Source organism: Colias philodice, chromosome 28 (genome assembly GCF_061535455.1).
Source record: "Colias philodice isolate Cphi_HAF_F1 chromosome 28, ilColPhil1 Martin Lab GWU primary, whole genome shotgun sequence".
NCBI lineage: Eukaryota > Metazoa > Arthropoda > Insecta > Lepidoptera > Pieridae > Colias > Colias philodice.
Genome location: NC_143113.1, coordinates 7,649 through 28,787, shown reverse-complemented (window position 1 = coordinate 28,787; position 21,139 = coordinate 7,649). Strand labels below are relative to the sequence as shown.

At 33.5% G+C, this 21,139-nt stretch overlaps 1 protein-coding gene across 2 annotated transcripts; it reads right to left on the bottom strand.

The window, feature by feature from the left end:
• Positions 1 to 6,310: 6,310 nt before the first annotated feature.
• Positions 6,311 to 19,942, bottom strand: LOC149476112 (uncharacterized). 2 transcript variants are annotated; one of them, XM_089712406.1, is made up of 6 exons: positions 19,826 to 19,942; positions 14,523 to 14,620; positions 13,643 to 13,733; positions 10,608 to 10,652; positions 10,056 to 10,163; positions 6,311 to 6,762 (listed from the first exon to the last, which is right to left on the bottom strand). In XM_089712406.1, the coding sequence occupies exons 2-6, from the start codon at positions 14,593 to 14,595 to the stop codon at positions 6,738 to 6,740; spliced, it is 342 nt and encodes a 113-aa protein (XP_089568532.1). In that variant the 5' UTR covers positions 14,596 to 14,620; positions 19,826 to 19,942; the 3' UTR covers positions 6,311 to 6,737. The 2 variants fall into 2 exon arrangements, with proteins under 2 accessions (XP_089568532.1, XP_089568533.1); XM_089712407.1 differs by lacking the exon at positions 10,608 to 10,652.
• Positions 19,943 to 21,139: the final 1,197 nt, after the last annotated feature.

Sequence of the window (21,139 nt, the reverse complement as noted above, 5' to 3'; positions counted from 1 at the left end):
TCGAAAGCTACATTATCCACGAGTAATATTGGCTAGGTTTTATCCAGGAAATCCCACGAGAACGGGAACTATGCGGGTTTTTCTTTGAAAACGCGGGCGAAGCCGCCGGCGGAAAGCTAGTTGCTTAGAAATTATAAATTAACGTATCATAATAATATTATCTTCGTAAAAGAATAATGCACGAGTAAAAATCAATTTTGGAAGTCGGTCAAAAATCGGTCTAAACACAACTAGCGTGGGACGGAATAAAACGCTCAAGGGTTAACAAACAATACATTGTTTGTTCGTTAAAATATACTTTTATTAGTTAGGTACATTTGTAACTAATTTTATGTTATTTTATATCTATCTATATAATTATAGTGATCTATCAACGCGCCGGACGTATCGGGCTGAAATTTGGCATGCAGGTAGATGTTAGGACGTAGGCATCCGCTAAGAAAAGATTTCCCCGCGAAATTCTTGAGGGAACGGGGAAAAACGGGGATGCACGTACAAAGTCGTGGGTGGAAGCTAGTTATAGATAATCATAAAAAGCTGTTATTTATCTATTATTCAATGTCAGAAAATGTATAGGTATCATCTAGGGGTAAAGTCACCAGTAGTTGACCATGTACCTGTAGTTGACCGCTAATGCACATAAACCGTTATAATAAGAATTCGCGGCAATTTTAAAAACTCATTCGTTAATAAGTAGTTAGTGCTGCTATCTGGTCAAATAGGCGCGTAAATTGCGCATCCATATCTGTCAAATATGTTAAATGGTGGTCAGTTGTTTGTTGAGTGACGGACCATTAAATCAATAAATTCGTTTTTGTAATAATATTCGTAGAGATTGAAAAAGTTTGAAGCTGAATACTAGGAACTTTGTCACCTTGTTGACGGTAAGTGTTTTTCGTTTTTTATTCGTTTATGGTTTATTTAAATGACAGGGTAATTAAAATTTAAAGATTTGTTGACAAAATTGAGATGTGGGGGTGGTCCAATACTGATTCCGTTTGACTGCGATTTTCTAGTAATTGACCATGGTGGTCCATTACCGAATTACCGTTTGACTATGATTTTCTAGTAATTGACCATGGTGGTCAACTTTTGATTATGTTCTGTATCTTTTAAATATACTGCATATAATAATTAATTAAAATAAACTATTTTATTTACTTTAACAATAGATTGATTTTCTTTAGTTAGTTAGTTAGTTTTGTTTATGGTACGAATTTATGGCTATGATCTATTACTAAAACCAATTTTTATCTTGTAGATGCCTGGGAAAAGGGGCGCATTCCTAAATTATACTGAAACTGCAATGCTTGTAGCAGTGGGAGATGTTCGTCTTCATAAAACACCAATACGAACGGCTGCAAAAAAGTTCGGTGTACCAAGAATAACGCTTACAAATAAAGTAAAAGTCACCGATGGAACGAAAAATGGGTCCGACATCCATCCTTACACCAGAAGAGGAGCATAAAATATGCGACTGGGTGCAAAAAATGGCAAAAAATGGCATAAAGATGTGCTCGACTATCCCTGGGATGCAGTAGTTGCTCACATAGAGGCTCCCAAGAAGACCAGTTCTACGAGAAATGTATATGATGTTCCAGAGATACATTCCTTGATATGATAAATTTGGCAAAAAGTTTGACGTTTACGCTTTGTGTTTGACAGTGTCCTTTTGTTTTATAACCATCTTTCGGATCTTTTAGAATATTGTTTTTATTTAAATTATAGGCTTAAAAAGGCCTAATTATTATTATATTTCAAATAAAACGTTATCTTTTCATCTTATTGCGTCTTATTTAACAAATAACCCAATTAAAATTGTAGCATCTGAGTGGTCATCTACTGATGCAAAATATGGTCATCTTCTAGTTTTTAGATGGTCAACTACTAAATTTCTAATATAAGAACATTTTTAATTTTTTTTAAGTTTATTCGACCATTGTACGTGGTGAAATGCTTGTTCATATGTTAAAACACATTTCACAGGCTTTCCAAAAAAATAAACTTACTGAATTCATATGATAATTAAAGTCAAACATTTAAAAAGAATATTCTGTCTCCTTAAATGGTCATCTACTGATGCTTTTACCTTAATGCTTAAGACGTGACCTAATTCAATTGGTCAAAATTGTAGTCGTAACTATTGTTGTTGATTCTTACAAGTTGTGAAGTTTGTTTATATTTAATCGATAGTTGTTTACAGAATTAATCCGGGATATAAACAGGTCGAGCTTTCTCCCGCGCTTAGGATAATAGTTTACTTCAAAAAGCTACAGGAACCGACTTATGAATCCTTTGATCATGATTGAACGATTTCTTTTGAGTAGGCACTCAGCAAAATAAGTAATAATATATTCTTAAGATAAGTACAAAAGTATGTCTGTTTATTTGTTATAAGTTAATTACAGCACCTAGTGCGATGATGAAATAAAAAGACCCATTTTGATGGGACTCTTTTTTTAAAACACTTAATATAAGATTATATACATCGCACATGGTCACCGCATTATGGAAATTGTACTGTGGAATGATATTGTCGGATAAAACCGCGGCGCACAGCTAGCTATCTAGATGATAGACTTTATATCGGAATGGCCATTTTGAAAAGGACTAAAAACCTAATTAATCATTTGTAAAGCATCCTCAACGATCTATAAATGGAGACTCAATCAAACGTCTTATTGAGTACCTAGCTTACCTTATTCACAAGCAATATTACTTGCAGGAAGAAGCCACACTATTCCCTTTACAAATCAGTTTTAATTTAAAACTGATATTCATTTTATTCATAGAGTTCATGGGAGACACTAATTGGATGTTAAGTATCTACTGGAATGTAACGTAATTTCCTTTTTTAATTTCTTCTTTCTAATAGTAATATGTATATATTTTCTTATATTTTTACTGTAGTGCCTATGTCCATGTTCCAACCATTTCATATTATATTAGTAAAATATTTATAAGGCATGAATTTTTCGTCTGAAAATGTCATGCAAATATTCGAGTTTATATTATTACTAGCGGTCCGCCCCGGCTTCGCCCGTGGTACATAATATTTACGTTTTCTCTACATAAGAACCATCCTCGTACTTCAAGGAATATAATAAAAAAAAATTATCGAAATCGGTTCAGCCGTTCTCGAGTTATGCGCTTACCAACACATTTTGCGATTCATTTTTATATATAAGATAAGATTATAACAATTGACCCGTGTACACTTCGTTGGACGTTATATTGTTATATTTAACAGATTAGACTGATAGTGATGATAAAATTTACACTACACAAAGTAAAGGAAAAAGGCATTTACTTATAAAGGTATAAAGTTTACAAAAACATTGTTTTATATCACTTCCTAATACGAGGTTTGATCTAATATTTTTATTACTTACTGCTAACGATGCTGACATAACCGCGTTCAAACAAACATACAAACTATTCAGCTTTGTATTATTTGTATTATTTGTATAGGGCAAGCTATCATAGCACAAGTTATTTTTAAGCTCAAAAGGTTGTAGAAAGACAACGATTACTCAATTAGCCCCACACCTGCGCTTTGAGCGATGCGCTGCCTTTTGATAGATTTCGCAATTATCTGTATATTTAGCCGTATGTGTGTGTTTAGCCGTAGGTATGTGGGACGATTATGACTTTAATTTTGTTATAAATATTCCACAGAAAAATATTGGAAATATTTTACCAAAAGTTTACGCATATACCTATATTCGCACGCTTTTACACGATCACATTATGTGCTCCATCTGTATGTTTGTATGCTTATATGTTTGCATCTAACCAACTCCTTTAGACTCGAATTTGAACCACCTTAAACGAATAATTGAAACGAACCTTTGATTCATACTTTGTACACTTATTAAGGATCGGCGTCAATACATTTTATTACTTTAAAGTGTGTTTTTAATTTTTTCTAAACAATATATATTTATTTGGTTGTCTGTTTATAGAATTAGTAGCTATATTATAAACTAGCTGTTGCCCGCGGTTTCACCCACATTGCTCCGCTCCTGTTGGTCTTAGCGTGATGATATATAGCCTTCCTCGATATGCTATCTAACACCGAAAGAATTTTTTAAATCAGACCTGAGATTAGCGCGTTCAAACAAACAAACTATATATAGTATGTAACAAACTATATACAGTATAGATGAATGAAAATAAAGAAAAGCTACGTCGTGTTCTGTAGGACGAGCAAAAACATTCGCACTCGTAGCGTTGTCGTAGCGAGGCCGCTACGAGACACCCGTAGCACCGTAGTAACTACATAATACATTTTTATTTAGTAACAAGCAGCTGCTGTGCTCCGCAGTTTTACCCGTATTGCTTAGTAAATAGTAATTATAATATTATATAAGCGTGATGATATTATACATATAGCCGTATCACATATATTAGAGGTATTCATATTATAGTCTCTCACGATAAATGGGCTATCTTACACTGAAATATTAATTTTTCAAATCGGACCCGTAGTTCTTGAGACTAGCGCGTTCAACCAAACAAACAAACTAAGCTTCGTAATTTAAGTATAGATCTATAGAAGAACAAAGCACATTTGCTTGTCAATCGAGGTACTCGCTAGGGTTACATTAGTGACGTCATTCTAACGTTGAAAAACCATAATAGTTATCTATAATTTTGTTAGTTGTAAGTTATCTATAAATCTATAATTTTAGTTTAAAAGTTTCTTTACGAGAATTGAAAGTACTTAATGTGCATGCTTTTAAATAAAAATTTAAAATAATCCATACTAATATTATAAATGCGAAAGTAACTCTGTCTGTCTGTCTGTTACTCAATCACGCCTAAACTACTGAACCAATTTGCATGAATTTTGGTATGGAGATATTTTGATACCCGAGACAGGACATAGGCTACTTTTTACCCCGAGACATAGGATAGGTTTTATCCCGGAAATCCCACGGGAACTATGCGGGTTTTTCTTTGACTGCTCGGGCGAAGCCGGGGGCGGAAAGCTAGTACATAATATAGGCACATAGGTAAGTTACGTATGTCGTAAAAACTCATTATGTAACTTAGAAGAATTATTTTTCTAAAATGTATAACTTTGCATTTTGCATGTACAAAACATTTGTGTTAAACGATGTATTTGAAACTTAAAAAAACATATTCTTTTCATAATATTGTGTCTGTGAACTTATATCAAGGGCCAATTCCTATTTAAATGCATACAGCTCAAACACAATTTGTGTCGCAATTTAAACCGGCGTCTTCACAAAATAAACTTTATTACTAAGCCAAGATTGTACTATGTATAACTTAAATATATTTTAAGGATAATTTTCGTGTCTGAAAGTGCCATGTAAATGTAGTTGTCGGCTCTACTTTATACATCCATACTGAGACTCATATTCAAAAGACTTTTTATTAGCTTCACCTGCACAGGTAAAAATAATCTTTATGAAAAACTCAAACTAACTAACGTATTTAAAATGGTAAGAATTAGTACTGTATTTCTGTAAGTAAAGAGAAAAGATTGCAGTAATAAAAGCAAAAAAAAATGTTATGAAAATACTGCAACGTCTTTTGTATTTAAAGAAAGTAACGGTGCGGCGTGCGGCCGTGATGCACAAGCGGTCGTTTACGTTATACGTGAAGGAAACTGGCAACGTCGCGTCGCACGCAGCGGCTGAAAACCGCGGCGCGGCGTTGCCACTTGTAGATTTAGTATATTATTATACTCTTTGGTGGTAGAAAGGTTGTATTCGGTATAGCGCCGCGGCCGCAGCCGGCGCGGCGGTTATGTTTACGTTATGTTTTACGTGAAGCAAACCGGCAACGTCGCACGCGGCGTCTTTAGACACTGGTGCGGCGTTGTCGGTTGTGTTGTTATTCTGTGGTGGTAGGTGGTAGGGACTAGGCCGTTACAGTTGAAACAAAATGTAATATGAATAAAAAAAAATTAATAGAAAAAATAATTTATTTTAATAATAAAAATATCTAATGTTTATTTACCATAATATGAATTACTGTTCGTTCAGTACAAATTTAAGCTTAATTAGTATAATAATAATTATGTCATTATAATGATCGAGAAAGCCTTTCTAAGCACTTTAATTTATTACTTAATTTAATAGGGCCTTTTTTAAATTATTACATTACAAAGTACGATTCATTAAATTTGGAGAATTTTGTGGCTTTCCTCATAATTTATAGGTAATAATATAATATTTAAGATACAAAAAAATTAGTGGGTCTGCCAAGCACTGAAGGATTTGTGCATTTAATTACCATTTTGGTCTGTTCAATAAAACTCCAAAAATCATATAGCTTTTATTTATTCTTTAATATACAATATACAGTCAACAACTTAGCATACATTACCTTAATAATAAATTAATTAATTATACATTATTCTTTCGAATTTGGTGCGATTTATTGGTTTTATAAAAAATGTATCTTATTAAAAACATGTAAGAACGGACTCTTCCTCGGATATTAAGAAAAAAATAAAAATATATTATTACACATACCAAGGCAAGATTGGAAAAATCAGACCAAATTCGAAAACGCTTACGTTAAAACCTCCAGCCCAGTTTTTACGTAAGAATAATTACATTAAAAAGTCAGTGACTAGAACGATTCTTAAAATCAACAATTTAATACAAAATTAACTGATATAAAATACTGTTGAAGGCAGAAAATGTGGTCCAGTAGTAATTGTTGTAACAAAATATGTTGGACTGCCTGTTTGTAGCTCAAGCCGAGTTTCGAAGCACTCTCCTGAAATTATAAATATAGTTTAAAAACTAAAAACACACGCTTTAAACTTATTAAAATATTATTGTATTGTCACCGATCTTTGTTAAATTCAATCTGTCCGTTTAAACTTTAAAGTGGGATAAAATCTAATTTATAGGAGGGTAAAATGTTTTATAATTATTATTTAGATGAAAATAAAACCGGCACTCCCTCGCGTCGGTCGCACTCGCGCACCGAGGGTTCCGTGTAAATCTGTTTTTTTTTTTTTTATATTTTGTTCTGTAAATTTTTCACAATTATTCCTTTATCTGTGCTATACAACGTTGCTTCGTACCAAACTTTAAAATTCTGTGTTCACTGGAAGTACACTGTAGGTTTTAATTCCCTTGCGAATGTCGAAATTTGATTTAATATACAGCATAAATGAAGGCTATATCTTTTGATTGCATCGCCTTATAAGTATGATTTTTTCACAGTTTATCGGTAGACTTGAGTATCAATATAAATTTCAGCGTGATACCTCCACGCGTTCTTGAGAAAACGTCTTGAGAGACAGACGACAGAGATCCTATAAGGGTTCTTTTTTTTCCTTTTGAGGTTCGGAACCCTAAAAAGATTTTTAAACCATTTTTGTTGATTTTAAAAATATTATGTTGAGTTTATCCGCCACAAATTTTTAAGTTTTTATTTGAAATTATTCGAATTGGTAGAACTGTTCCCGAGTTTTACGTTTAAATACACATTTGGTGATTCATTTAAAATATGGTTTATTTTTTTAATGAGTTTAAAATGAAATATTTTGAAGGAAAACTGAATAGGAATGACTAAGATTTTTTTTCTAAGTCAAAAAGAACTCGTTTTGTTTGGATAATTTCTATAAACAATAATTTTCACAATAACAGGAGGAATAAGATTGAGTAAAGTTCAAAGCACGAGGTTTTCAGCAAATTCATTAATTTCTGTAAATACTTCAGTTAAGGTGATAATCTTAATGAAGTAAATAGATGGTTTGCGGCAAGTATAGTGTTTGGATCATGTACAATTATGTTGAATTTTAATATTTTTTTTTGGTTATTTTATATATAGCTATTACTATTTGTTACTTAAAATATATCCATTGGAGATGTGTGTAGTGAAAGTTTTTAAGTAATTTTTTTACGGATTTCAAATAAGATTATTCAAAATTTCTTAGTTAATTCCCTTAGGGCGATTGTGCACTACAAGGAATTTTACTCTTGGGTAATCCGATTTTTTACGGTCCGGTGTGGCATGGAAAAACCGATGAATTGGCGTCCGGCGCGCGATCCGTCTTTACTCGGATCAGTGCGGTAAGAGTGCGGTACAGTTCAAGGAAGTTTGACGGTATAATGCTATTATAAATGATTGTTTTTGCATTTTATAAGAAACCAGTAAAAATATTATAGAATATGAAATATTATATTACTTCGTTATAATAAAAAACCGGCCAAGTGCGAGTCGGACTCGCGCACCGAGGGTTCCGTACAAACCTGCAAGGTTTGTTACAGCTTAAAGGTATTATAGACCTGAGTATTTGGTATGAATTTCAATTTAATACCTCTACGCGTTTATGAGGAAATGGGTAGTAAGTTTAAAATTATTAAAAAAATATATATTATGTGATGTAACTAAAAATTTATGGTTTTCGTAATTTTTCCTTTATCTATGCTATAAGACGTTGCTTCGTACCAAATTTCAAGATTCTGAGTTCACGGGAAGCACCCTGTAGGTTTTGATTCCCTTGCAAGTGTCGAAAATTTGCGGCCTAAACGGCTGTATCTTTTGATTGCGTTGGCTTAGAAGTTTGATTTTTTCACAGCTTCAAGGGACAGTAGACCTGAGTAATTGATATAAATTTCAGCTTCATACCTCCACGCGTTCCTGAGAAAAAGGGTCTTGACAGACGGACGGACGGACAACAAAGTGATCCTATAAGGGTTCCGTTTTTTCCTTTTGAGGTACGGAACCCTAAAAAGTAAAGTTCCTTAGAGATTTAAAATGCATGTTTCACTTATTTATTTTAATCGGTGACGAGGAGCTAAAGCTATTGCCACTTGAACTTTAACTTACCAACACTTACCTAAATAATAATTATAGGTCAATGTACATATAAAAAAATAACAATACCGACTTTTCAAATCACATTGCCAGCTAAAAGAAAGTAAAACAAGAGCTTGCTTTCAATTGGCATATGCAGTAAAATCCAAGAAAGTGGGAATTCGAAAACAATTATACAGCGACTCGTAGACACAAAAAACCATCCGAAATAGGGAAAAGTGAAATGTCGGACACTAAAATTACGTATAGTGCACAAGCTAGTATTTAGATTAATGGCGTGCCATACCGGACCGTAAAAAAATCGGAATGCCGGACAGTAAATTTCCTCACAAACGCCCTGTGCTTATTAGGTATTTATTCTAAGTTTTCAATGTAGAGCTCAGATAAAATAATACTATACTATGAAGAGTGCTATTTTTAAAATAATAATGAATTGCATTTAAATTGTGCTAACCGAAAGAGTTAGCTATTTAGATATTTAGATGAAATTATTCGATCGCCGAGGTGAGGTCTACGGCGTAGCCGCAGAATGGCGTAGGTCGTTGATTCGAACGCGAGTCTTACAAATAGAAACAAAAACTATCACGTGCGAGCATCACGATAGCTTTTTTATTATTTTTTTTTCAGATAAGCATGTATAGTTATATCGGTCTCGTGTAAAATCATACACAAGGTCACCCTATCGCACATGAGTAAAGAAAATAAACAGAGACGGCGCGTGCGCTTCATAATACTACAGATTAAAAAATGTTATGTACATAGTTACTAATGCAGGGCTGCCACAACGCACGCGACTTATTTACGAAATTATTTTAAGTGAACCAAACTTTTTAAACGGTTGTGTTATTAAATATAAGTAAATATGTTTACTGTTTAGATATTGAAAAGAGTATGCAGCATACAAGACTTTAAACTTAATATGCCATATTATGATTGCTTCTGAATTATTATTTAAAATGACTTTCACAAAATTTATTCATTATTGTATCAAATTATTAATAGGTCAAGGTCGCCATGACACACTTATTTAATATATGTACTGTGTTTAGTAGTAGGTATGTGTTGTGCTGTCCCTGATAAAACATTACTGTTTATTTAATTATTTTTTGTCAACTCTACTAAAACAGGTAAGAATTTTGTTCACTTTTTACCAACTTTTCGTCTGTTCGTTCTCTTTACTCATTCTTGTGTCATGTGTGTGTGTGCTGCCCACGAGCCTGCTCAGTTGGGGGACTTACCTCTTGTAAGCGTGGTGCGGCGCGCAGTCGCACAGCTCGCGCTTCCAGCGCTCCAGGTCGCTGAGCGGCGCCGGCGCGCGCTTGCCGTACCGACTGCCCATGAAGAACCTGACCACAATAACGCTACTCAATCACACTTGATTATTATTGAAAATATGACATACAGGGGGCGCTAAAAACAAAAAAAGACACCACATCGCGAAATTCGTGTTATGGCTCTAATGAAACCATGTATATTATTCCAATGTATTTTTATACTGTGAATGATCTAGATATACTGAGACATCTAAATAATGACAAAATATCATCTACAACGGAAAATAAAAATAAATACAACTAGCGGTCCGCCCCGGCTTCGCCCGTGGTACATGTTTACGTTTTCTCTACATAAGAACCATCCTCGTACTTCAAGGAATATAATAAAAAAAGAATTATCGAAATCGGTTCAGCCGTTCTCGAGTTATGCGCTTACCAACACATTTTGCGATTCATTTTTATATATAAGAAGATAAACAAAAATCATGCTCTACTCTATGTGTGACGTCATTATACCTATTTGTCGTTTCATCCTCCGGGTCGCCTTCCAAGCGACGCATCCTGCACAATGCACACACACATATTTACAAATATATCATACTAATACAGAGTGTGTAAGTATGGATGGTTACTCTTACGTCAAAACTACGGAGTTTGGATGAAATTTTACAGGATTATAGGTAGGTTATTACTCGATTTTGCAGGCGGGTTCGTCCGCGGGTGAAACCGCGCTACACAACAACTAACAAGTAAGTTATATTACCAAAGCTACATATTATAATAAAGTATATTTATTTTTTACTATTCAGGACGATCTAAATTAGATTACTTGACCGATTTTACAAAATTATTGTACCATTAGAAAGCCAGGATAAAATAAAACATTTTTCACAAGCGACAAGTTAATTCAGCTTTACAATTATTAATTGCGCTGATGAGGTCTCATGTGTGGCCTTAAGACGTTAAGGCGAAGCGCGCCGCGCACGTAATGCGAAGGAAACGAGTTCGAACCCCTCCTCAAATCGAGATTGTCACTATTCTTATAATTATTATTTTTTAAATTTTGAACACGCTTTTATTAGCTTCACCTCTGTTTATATGTAACCGACTCCTTTATACCCACTTACAATGGACAGATTTAATTCAAACTTTGCACACTTATTAAGGGGGCGCATAAAGCAAAATAACCAATCTTCTATTAGATGATACGTGTAATATGCAAGACCAAATCTAAAAAATAAAATATATATCAAACTAGATGATATGTTCAACGATTCTGTTTAATCAAAAACATAAAATATTAAAATTTACTCGATAAAAAAATATCACCAAGTTAGCTCTAATTTTCACACTTTTACGTTTTCTACTTGACATGGTAATACCACAGTATTACCATTATTTCCTACAGTAAGGAATCGCCTTTGATGTCGCGCGATGCCGCCGCCAGCGTAGGTAATTACGCTGCCACACGAAAATACGCTAGGGTTGCAACAAATGGGAAATAAAACAATTGTGATTATTAATATTATGATGAAATCTTTATTCATATGTACATTCAAAATAATTGCGATTATTAAATCTGATGTAATTATTTGTTCATAAATATATAATTACAGATATTGCACTGCTAAATATTATTTACGTGGACACTTTATTTTTGGATGTTCTTAATTGTATATTATAACATTTAACTAAGTAATGCATTCGCATTGGGATGTACAATCTGATTAGAAAATAATGAGGACAACATATACATAGCTTTGATTTTAATTCAACAGATACAATTAATACAATCTTTCTGAAATATTGTTTCCTTCTGGGATTTCAATGTAGATTTACATCCGTAAACCGAACAGTTTGTGCGCGCCATAATTGAATATGTAAGTACCTATGTATAATAAAATTATTACACAAAAAATACGACTGCGTCATCCTTTCGCGCTAGGTAAAGCAAACTAAGCGTGTTTGCTTTACGCGGCCCGCGTCGCCCGACCCCCGCCAGTTCCCCTCCGTTTCTCTGCGCAAGTACATTCGTCGCACTACTGTAGGAAATAATGGTAATACTGTGGTAATACTTATTATGATTTTTTTTTCATAAACAATTATATTAAAACATTTGCAAGATATTTGTCAGAGCATTTTGTGTAATTATTTTTAGTTTTGGTTTTATCTGCGATAAACCACTTTTGGCGCTCTTTTTTTCTCGAGATAAACGTTTGATTTTGTCACGATAAAAGTGGTTTATCGCAGATAAAACCAAAACTAAAAATAATTACACAAAATGCTCTGACAAATATCTTGCAAATGTTTTAATATAATTGCTTATGAAAAAAAAATCATAATAAGTATTACCATGTCAAGTAGAAAACGTAAAAGTGTGAAAATTAGAGCTAACTTGGTGATTTTTTTTTATCGAGTAAATTTTAATATTTTATGTTTTTGATTAAACAGAATCGTTGAACATATCATCTAGTTTGATATATATTTTATTTTTTAGATTTGGTCTTGCATATTACACGTATCATCTAATAGAAGATTGGTTATTTTGCTTTATGCGCCCCCTTAAGGACCGGTGATAATACAATAATTTCATGTGTTTAAGTGTGATTTTTGTAACTATACATATAAATTATTTGCTTGAAGTGATTTTCAGTAAAAATGTATTAATTAAATTGCACGGTGCAATGAAACAGATTGGTTTCAAATAAGTTTAATGCGGCTATATACATTACGAGCAATCACCGTAACTGCCGCTGGCCGCAGCAATCAAACGTTTAGCATCGCTTCATCGAGCTTCTTATGTCTGCGACGTTTCCAATGCTGCTTTATTTAGAAGCTTTTAATTATTTTATTAATTTATGTATTTTTAATGATTTAGAGATATCTTTGGTTTTCTTTAAATTAACTATGATGACTATATGGACTAGGTATATACCTATACTGGGGACATATGAAATTGCCAAACCTGGCCAATTTTTTAAGTGTGACTAAATAATGTTATTATAATATTATAATAATATATATTCTATTGTGATGCTGTCGGTGATGGCGAGTACAGTAGGTCAACAGTTGACCAAGGATTGAAGAGTAATAACAAATTACATTTATTAAAGATACTCGAATTATAACATCACTATCTAAATATAGCTCCTCGTGATAATCGAGGAGCTGTAGTGTATACTTTGTGTTGTACAAATCAACAGTAGAACAAATAAACAACCAATTTCTGTATACTCAATGGACATTCTCTTGGGCTTTATAAAATTAGTATGTAGCTATCTGCCCACGTTTCAAAGAAAAACCCGCATAATTTCCGTTCCCGTGGGATTTCCGGGATAAAACCTATCCAATGTGTTAATCCAAGTTACCCTCTATATGTGTGCTAAATTTCATTGTAATCGGTTCAGTAGTATTTGCGCGAAAGAGTAACAAACATACATACACATTAGGTACACATTCATCCATCCTCACAAACTTTCGCATTTATAATAGTAGTAGGATTAGGATAATATTATTGATGTAAAGTAATAAGAAGTACATGCAGAGCTTACCGGTCATTCCGCGAGGTGACGAGCGTGTGCAGCGAGCGGCCGTAGCGCCCGCCCAGCCAGAAGCCGCCGCCCACCTTCGCCTCGCGCTCCTCTGCGACACAACACATTGCAATCAAGCCTTCGTCGGAGTACTATTATATATTCTGTGCTTACGTATGTTACACACTAGCTGTGCTCCACGGTTTTACCCACATTCCCCTCCTGTTGGTCTTAGCGTGATAATATATAGCCTATAGCTTTCCTCGATAAATGGGCTATCTAACACCGAAAGAATTTTTCAAATCGGACCAGTTGTTCCTGAAATTAGCGCGTTCAACAAACAAACAAACTCTCCAGCTTTTTTATATTATTAGTAAAGATTCAACAACTAATGAAGTCGCATCGGAACGATTTTATTACATGATTTTTGTGTCTGGAAATAGTATTGTAGAGATTGAGGCTACTTTTTACCGGGGTAAAACACAGGGGCGACGCTGCGGGCCGGCTAGTTATATTATAAGTAAAAAAGTGTAGATAGGTTACCAACACAACATTCTATCTTCGAAAACGGCACGCTAACACACACACAATTAGATGTCAAACTAAAATGGCATGGCTAAGTAAGTCTATTTTGAGCGAAAAGTGACAACTGAAGTAAATTCTGGCTAATTAGCCTATCTACTTTCTATAAACTTATGGTTTTTTCATTTTTAATATTAAACCTACCTACATCAACCAGAAAACAATAATTGATATAAAATAATTAACAATATTTGGAACAAGTAATCACGCCCTCTCTCTCTCACACACAAACACAATATTGTAAAGCAAAAGAAAATAATTATAAAGAGGAATAACTAATGCTTTCACACTATAAAATATTATAATATTAATAAAATACCTCGCTTATGGTCTGCAGCCGCCATGGCGGCGCAGAGCAGCGCGATCGCAAACACGTGCGCCCACATCTCCATCCACGTCACAGCACTGCTTCACGAGCTAGCACACAGTAAATACGTTCTTTTACAGATTTTACACAATATCACAATAAAATGTTATTTATATCGAAGTTACGAGAACTACTAACAGCGAACGTCGAGCGTGGTCAATGGCAGACTGGCGACAATGTTAATTCAAATTTGGAATTTCGAATCAACAAGAAAATACTATCGTTCTTTATTCAAATGCAATTTGGATCCCTTTATGTTCTCTCTTCTAGAGAGCTAAACGGTGGGAAACATGATAGCACAGATAATACTATTTTCATAATAGATAATTATTTTTTAAAACGTTCTATGAAAACGTTAGATAATAGTAAATTATTTAAATAATAAACAAAAATTTTCAATGTAGACCGAAAAACTGAATTAAAAAAAAGTAACAGAAAAACAAAACTTAACGTAGCGAAAAAAATTGTAAGGGGAATTTGAATTTCGAAATACAGACCATGATCACTGACTAGATAATATTATTATGATAGGGCTGAACCTCACGATATAAATTTATGAAATTTTAAAAAGATTTCGTATCGACTTTCTTCCGAAGCACAAAATTACTGATCATTGTAAGTACTTTTATTTATGGATCCTAAAATAACAGCTGCCCTTAGCTTACGGGCACGAACGGCCGAAGCTATTTTCATACAATCCGCCCTATATCAGCCAATTATTAAAACAGAAAAATACTAAACTCGCAAACAAAACTGCCCAAAGTTATTGATTCTGCTCCCACAAACACGATTAACATATCAGATACAGATCGACCTTTCCTTTATTAGCATTAATGTTTTAATAATATTTTGACTTCTAATTAGATAACTTGCCAACTTTTAATTAATATGTTTTTATTTGGATTTAATTAACGGCGGCCGCGGCGAGGTGTCGTGGGTTAAATAGGTGTTAAAAGTTTGTGACACTTCATTAATCAGGGACTGAATCAAATTATTACTTACTTTTAAAATATTTTAAATTAATATAATGTACCTGCTACTTTCTTCTGTTCGATTCGCTTTTATAATGAGTCGTAAAGTCTTTAACCCTATTCTTGGTACTGTGTACAATTTGATACATTCAACTTTAAAAAAATCCCGAGAATTTATTTAACGTTTTTTTTTTTACTTTTATTATTTAATATGGTACAAAATATATTTATGCTCAAAAAATAAAAACTTTTTAAGTGCTTGCAACACTAAAATCGGCAGTAGAGCGCAAGATGGCGGACCGATCGAATGCGTCTACGCATCGCAAAGTAAGATTATAGATTATTTATTATATTTTGTTAAAATTGTTTTCAAAACTAATCTAATTTAAAAAGCTTGTTATATATTCTAACTACTAACGTTATTTTCCAATACCTAAATAAATTGTTAGTGCATGTAATCTTCATTGTTTTTCAAGTGTAGCAAATATGATACATTGCTAGATAGCGAACATTCTACATATTTTTAGCTGTGTATCAAATATGTGACATTGCCAGATTTGTAGAGATGTACTATTTCGTTATGTTTTCCAAATCGATTATAGCCAAGGGGCCAAAATGTAGTCATTATGTATGTAAATTATTATTTTTTTACAGGTAATTTCTCACTTAAACACGCAACAACAAAGAAGAGCTCGGCAACTCGTAGCTCTTGTTCCAAAACCGGGAGCAAAATCAGATTTGGTCGAAAGTGATACTTCTGAGGACGAAGTTCAATATTTCTCCCGCCTTCCTTACTCTGATAGCAGTTCGCCACCTCCATCATTGCCATCTTCAATAGAAAACCTAAATCTTCTCTCAGATGACGATATTGAGGTCAATGAAATAGTCGCTTCAAAGTCTTTAGTACAAGCATACAGTCAACATTCAATTCAGTCACCATTGATTAATCCTTGTTCGCCATCAATTTTATCGCCTAATCCATTAGCAACTGAGACCAGATCTTCGTGTCCGATACCATCACCTTCATCGCCATCTGTACTAGCTGCACCCTCACAATTAACTTCACCGCGAGTTAGTAACTTGAAGCGGCATCATCAGTCACCACCAACGTCGCCATTATTTGCGAATTTTCCTTCAACGTCTACTCGTTCAAAGAGACCTAAACTTGTCACAGTAAAACGCAAAGCAATACCACCTAAAAGGTTAACACCTAAATGGGGTCGGTTCAAATTTACTGGTTGTGCAGAAGTAGATGAAATCGTGTTTGAGCCAAGTGAAGAGAAAAGCCCAATTGAATATTTCAGCATGTTCTTTTCTGATAACATAATTTCTCTCATAGTGCAACAAACAAATTTATATAGCACACAATTAAAGGGTCATTCAATAAATGTTACAGAAAATGATATCAAAGATTTTCTGGCAATTCTTGTATATATGGGTATTCATAAATTACCAGCTTATACAGATTATTGGGCTAAACATACGCGAAGCAACAAAGTAGCTGATATAATGACCCTGAAGAAGTTCCAATTACTGAGGCGTCACTTGCATTTTAATGACAATTTGAAAGACGATGGTGATAGGTATTATAAAGTTAGGCCAGTCCTTCAGATAATACGTGAAAATTGTTTAAAAGTTAAAGAAGAGTCCCATTTCAGCATAGACGAAATGATAGTTCCACATAAAGGGACAAGAGCAGGCAGCCGTAAACAATATATAAAAAATAAACCGAAAAAATGGGGCTATAAAGTATTTGTTCGTGCTGGTGTCTCCGGAATTGTTTATGACTTCTTGATATATGGAGGCGAAGATACGTTTAGATTTCACTCATTTACGGATGAAGAAATGAGTATGGGTCTTGGATCGAAAGTAGTTTTAGCGTTGGCAAAGTCTATTCGAGAACCTGCTTGCAAAGTCTTGTGTTTCGATAACTTTTTTACATCTATTGAACTGTTGCAATATTTGCGAAATGAATACGGCATTTTTGCGATGGGCACAATCCGAGCAAATAGGCTCCGAGGGGCGGAGGAAGATTAATAACATAAGTACTAAGGCTGTTAATTATTCTAATTTTATATGTCTGTAGAAGAACATAATAATTTTATATTTTATTTTTTGTTATTTTACGAAGTTTTTTTACAAGTATTTTATTAAAAAAACTGATTTGTTTGGCACTGAAAAGTTGGCATTGTAGCAAATTAGATACATAGATTTTATAGTGTTGATTGTTAAGGGCTTGGCAATGTATCTAATATGTTACACTCAATGAATGACAATTTACTGACATTAAAATTTTTTTATTATTTTTTACCCCTTCTATAGCCACATACAAACATATTAAATATGTTTTTATTTTCAATTTAAAAAAAAAAAATTTCTTGCCAAGTATAGGGTCTCAAACACCTGTTCACATGTCAGTTATAACTTTTGAAATTAGTTAATTAGATTAAAAGCTTTTACTATTTGTTATTAATGTTTAAAATAAATCAACTATTATTTTAAAAAGATTTAAAGTTTACAGTTATTATAAAGTAATTGAAAGAAAGAACTGTTTCAAGTTCGAATCATCAGGGACAAGAAAAAAAACAACAAACGTAGTTTATAAACAGTAAAACAGTTGATGTTTCAGGACGTAAATCGGAAGCTACAGTTCCGTTGGTTCGGGCCTCTGCCGACTGCAGCAGGCTGCAGGCTTTTTGTTTCATTATCGATATTTCACTGAACAAATGATCCTTTTCTCTGTTTATCGTATCGAAGAGTAATAAAACAACAATATATTAAAATGGAAATGTAAGAAAAATATAAATCGACTTAAAACCTTTGAAACTTAAATTAAAAGTATTGTTTGAAATTTTATTATGAAATATGCAAAGCATTGTTAATATACTGTGTTTCAGTAATGTGACGGAAAACAACATTATGTTTTCCCAGTCTGATAAGTTTTCATTTCTCCGCTCGTGTTGCTCTTAAGAGTGGGTATATAGCAAAATAACCAACCTTCTACCAGATGATACGTGTATAATATTCAAGATCAGATCTAAAAAATAAAATAGATGATATTTTCGAGAATTCTGTTTGATTAAGGTTATGATAAAATAATTTATTTATGCTTATTTAGAGCGTAACGTTATTAAAATTACCAATATAAGATAATATCTAGTCTTACTATAAGTTTGAAAGCTGTTTTAGAAGCTGTAATTTAGAATATCCTGCGTTTATTTAAGATTTTTGACATTGTAACAATTTTTTGGTAACCATAATATAACAGTTAGCATTATTTGAGCAAATGCCTTTATAAAGTACTCATATTTGGATAGTGACGATTTAAATAATTAATATAACTTCAAGTCATAATTCTGTAGGTATATATTTTTGGTTAATATACAAGTTATGTGCTTGCTGGGATGGGGCTTTTAAAAATACCAAGCTAACTCGTAACTTTGTAAGTAACGTGAGCGAAACCGCGAGCGGAAAATTGTAAATGAGTAATGACTATTATTCCTTAAAAACTAGAATAGAGGCGACTCCAGAATCTAGGTACACTTTTCGACTACATCTAATCTGGCAGAGTCGGATAATAGATAGGTATTTTTTAAATAAATTATTGTTTCAACTTTCTACGTAACACAACAAATGCTTTTCATTCTATTATTATAATACTAGATTTCCGCCCGCGGCTTCGCCCGCGTTTTCAAAGGAAAACCCGCATAGTTCCCGTTCCCGTAGGATTTCCGGGATAAAACCTATCCTATGTGTTAATCCAAGTTACCCTCTATATGTGTGCTAAGTTTCATTGTAATCGGTTCAGTAGTATTTGCGTGAAAGAGTAACAAACATCCATGCATCCATACTTACAAACTTTCGCCTTTATAATATAGTAATAGGATTAAGATTAAGATTAAGATGCAATACTGTTGCATTGGCAGGAAAGATAAAGGTGATTTTATTTTTATTGATTTTATTTATATTTTGCAAAAAATCGCTCATGAAAAAAATAAGTAGGTAGGTAGTTAGGTGATTTTGGATTATAAAATATAAATTCAGCTTTACAAAACTGGAAACAGGAAAATTATTGTTGTAAAGAGTTTTTTGATAAAAAGTAAATGTAGTTAAGTATTCTAACTTCTAAGAATTAGGGAATTACGATTGGCACACGATAAAATAATAATGCAAAGCATATTATTTAGTTTTTTTTAAATGACAAAAATTACAAATAAACTGAAAATACGATTTAAAAAAATATATTTATACATTTATATTTTATATCGTGAATTATTTACTTACAAAATTCCAACGACGTGCACGCAATACACAACCAAAAGCCACAGGTGTTACTGCCGTCTCGATGGCGCATTTTCTTTTATATACCTTTCCCATCCCTCCCCCGCCCCCTCTCACGCCTGCACCCCTTCAGCCATACCTGGAATTATTATAATACATAACAATGGTTTGATGATGATCGCTGACTTTAAACAGTATCTTTTAATACATATTACGATAATTTAATTATGCTTTATTGTTGTAGATAAAATACAAATTGAGATACATTGTAGGTAACAAAGGGCGGTCTTATCGCTGAATATGCGATTTCTTTCAGACTTTAGTGTATTTTCTTATTTCTAGAAGCATAAAGAATTATTTTACTTTATATATTTTCAGGATTCCGTCCCGAAAGGGTGAAACGGGGCCTTATTTCTTAAACTTCGCTGTCTGTCTGTCCGTCCATCTGTCACCTGGCTGTATCTCATGAACCATGACAGTTAGATATTTGAAAATTTTCAGAGAATAGAATAGGTATATCTACACTAATATTATAAAGAGGAAAACTTTGTTTGTTTGTTTGATTGTAATGAATAGGCTCATAAACTACTGGACCGATTTTAAAAATTCTTTCACCATTCGAAAGCTACATTATCCACGAGTAATATAGGATAGGTTTTATCCCGGAAATTCCACGGGAACGGGAACTATGCGAGTTTTTCTTTGAAACCGCGGGCGGAGCCGCCGGCGGAAAGCCAGTAATATATATACGTCCTTTATCGCGCAGATTTATAGACTTTTTTATTTTCTGATCTCTCTCCAACCGAGATTTCCGCGGTTTCTGTTTATCGAACTGTTATTCGGCTAGGTAAATAAACAAAAATCTAGACGAACACGATGCGCGATCTTTAGCAGAGCATAGGTGCATGTGTCGTGGCCACGTCGTGGCCATATCGTAGCTATAATGATAAATCATTTCATGATTTGGCCAGCATAGTTTGACCAGATCGCTAAATCGTCAATGTTTAACGATTTTGCCATCCACATTTTATTTGGCCAGTTCGTATAAAATATAATATGGAGTCCATAAAATATAAAAAAAATGCAGAATATTTTAAGAACTTGTTTAATGTTTATTGTCATTTTATTTTAGTTAGTGCCTAGTGCCTAGAGTCGCTTTTTAGATAACAAACAATTATAATAATATAGTAGGAATTATATCTTATATATAAAATTCTCGTGTCACAATGTTAGTCTGCATACTCCTCCGAAACGGGTGGACCGATTCTCATGAAATTTTCTGTGCATATCGGGTAAGTCTGAGAATCGGCCAACATC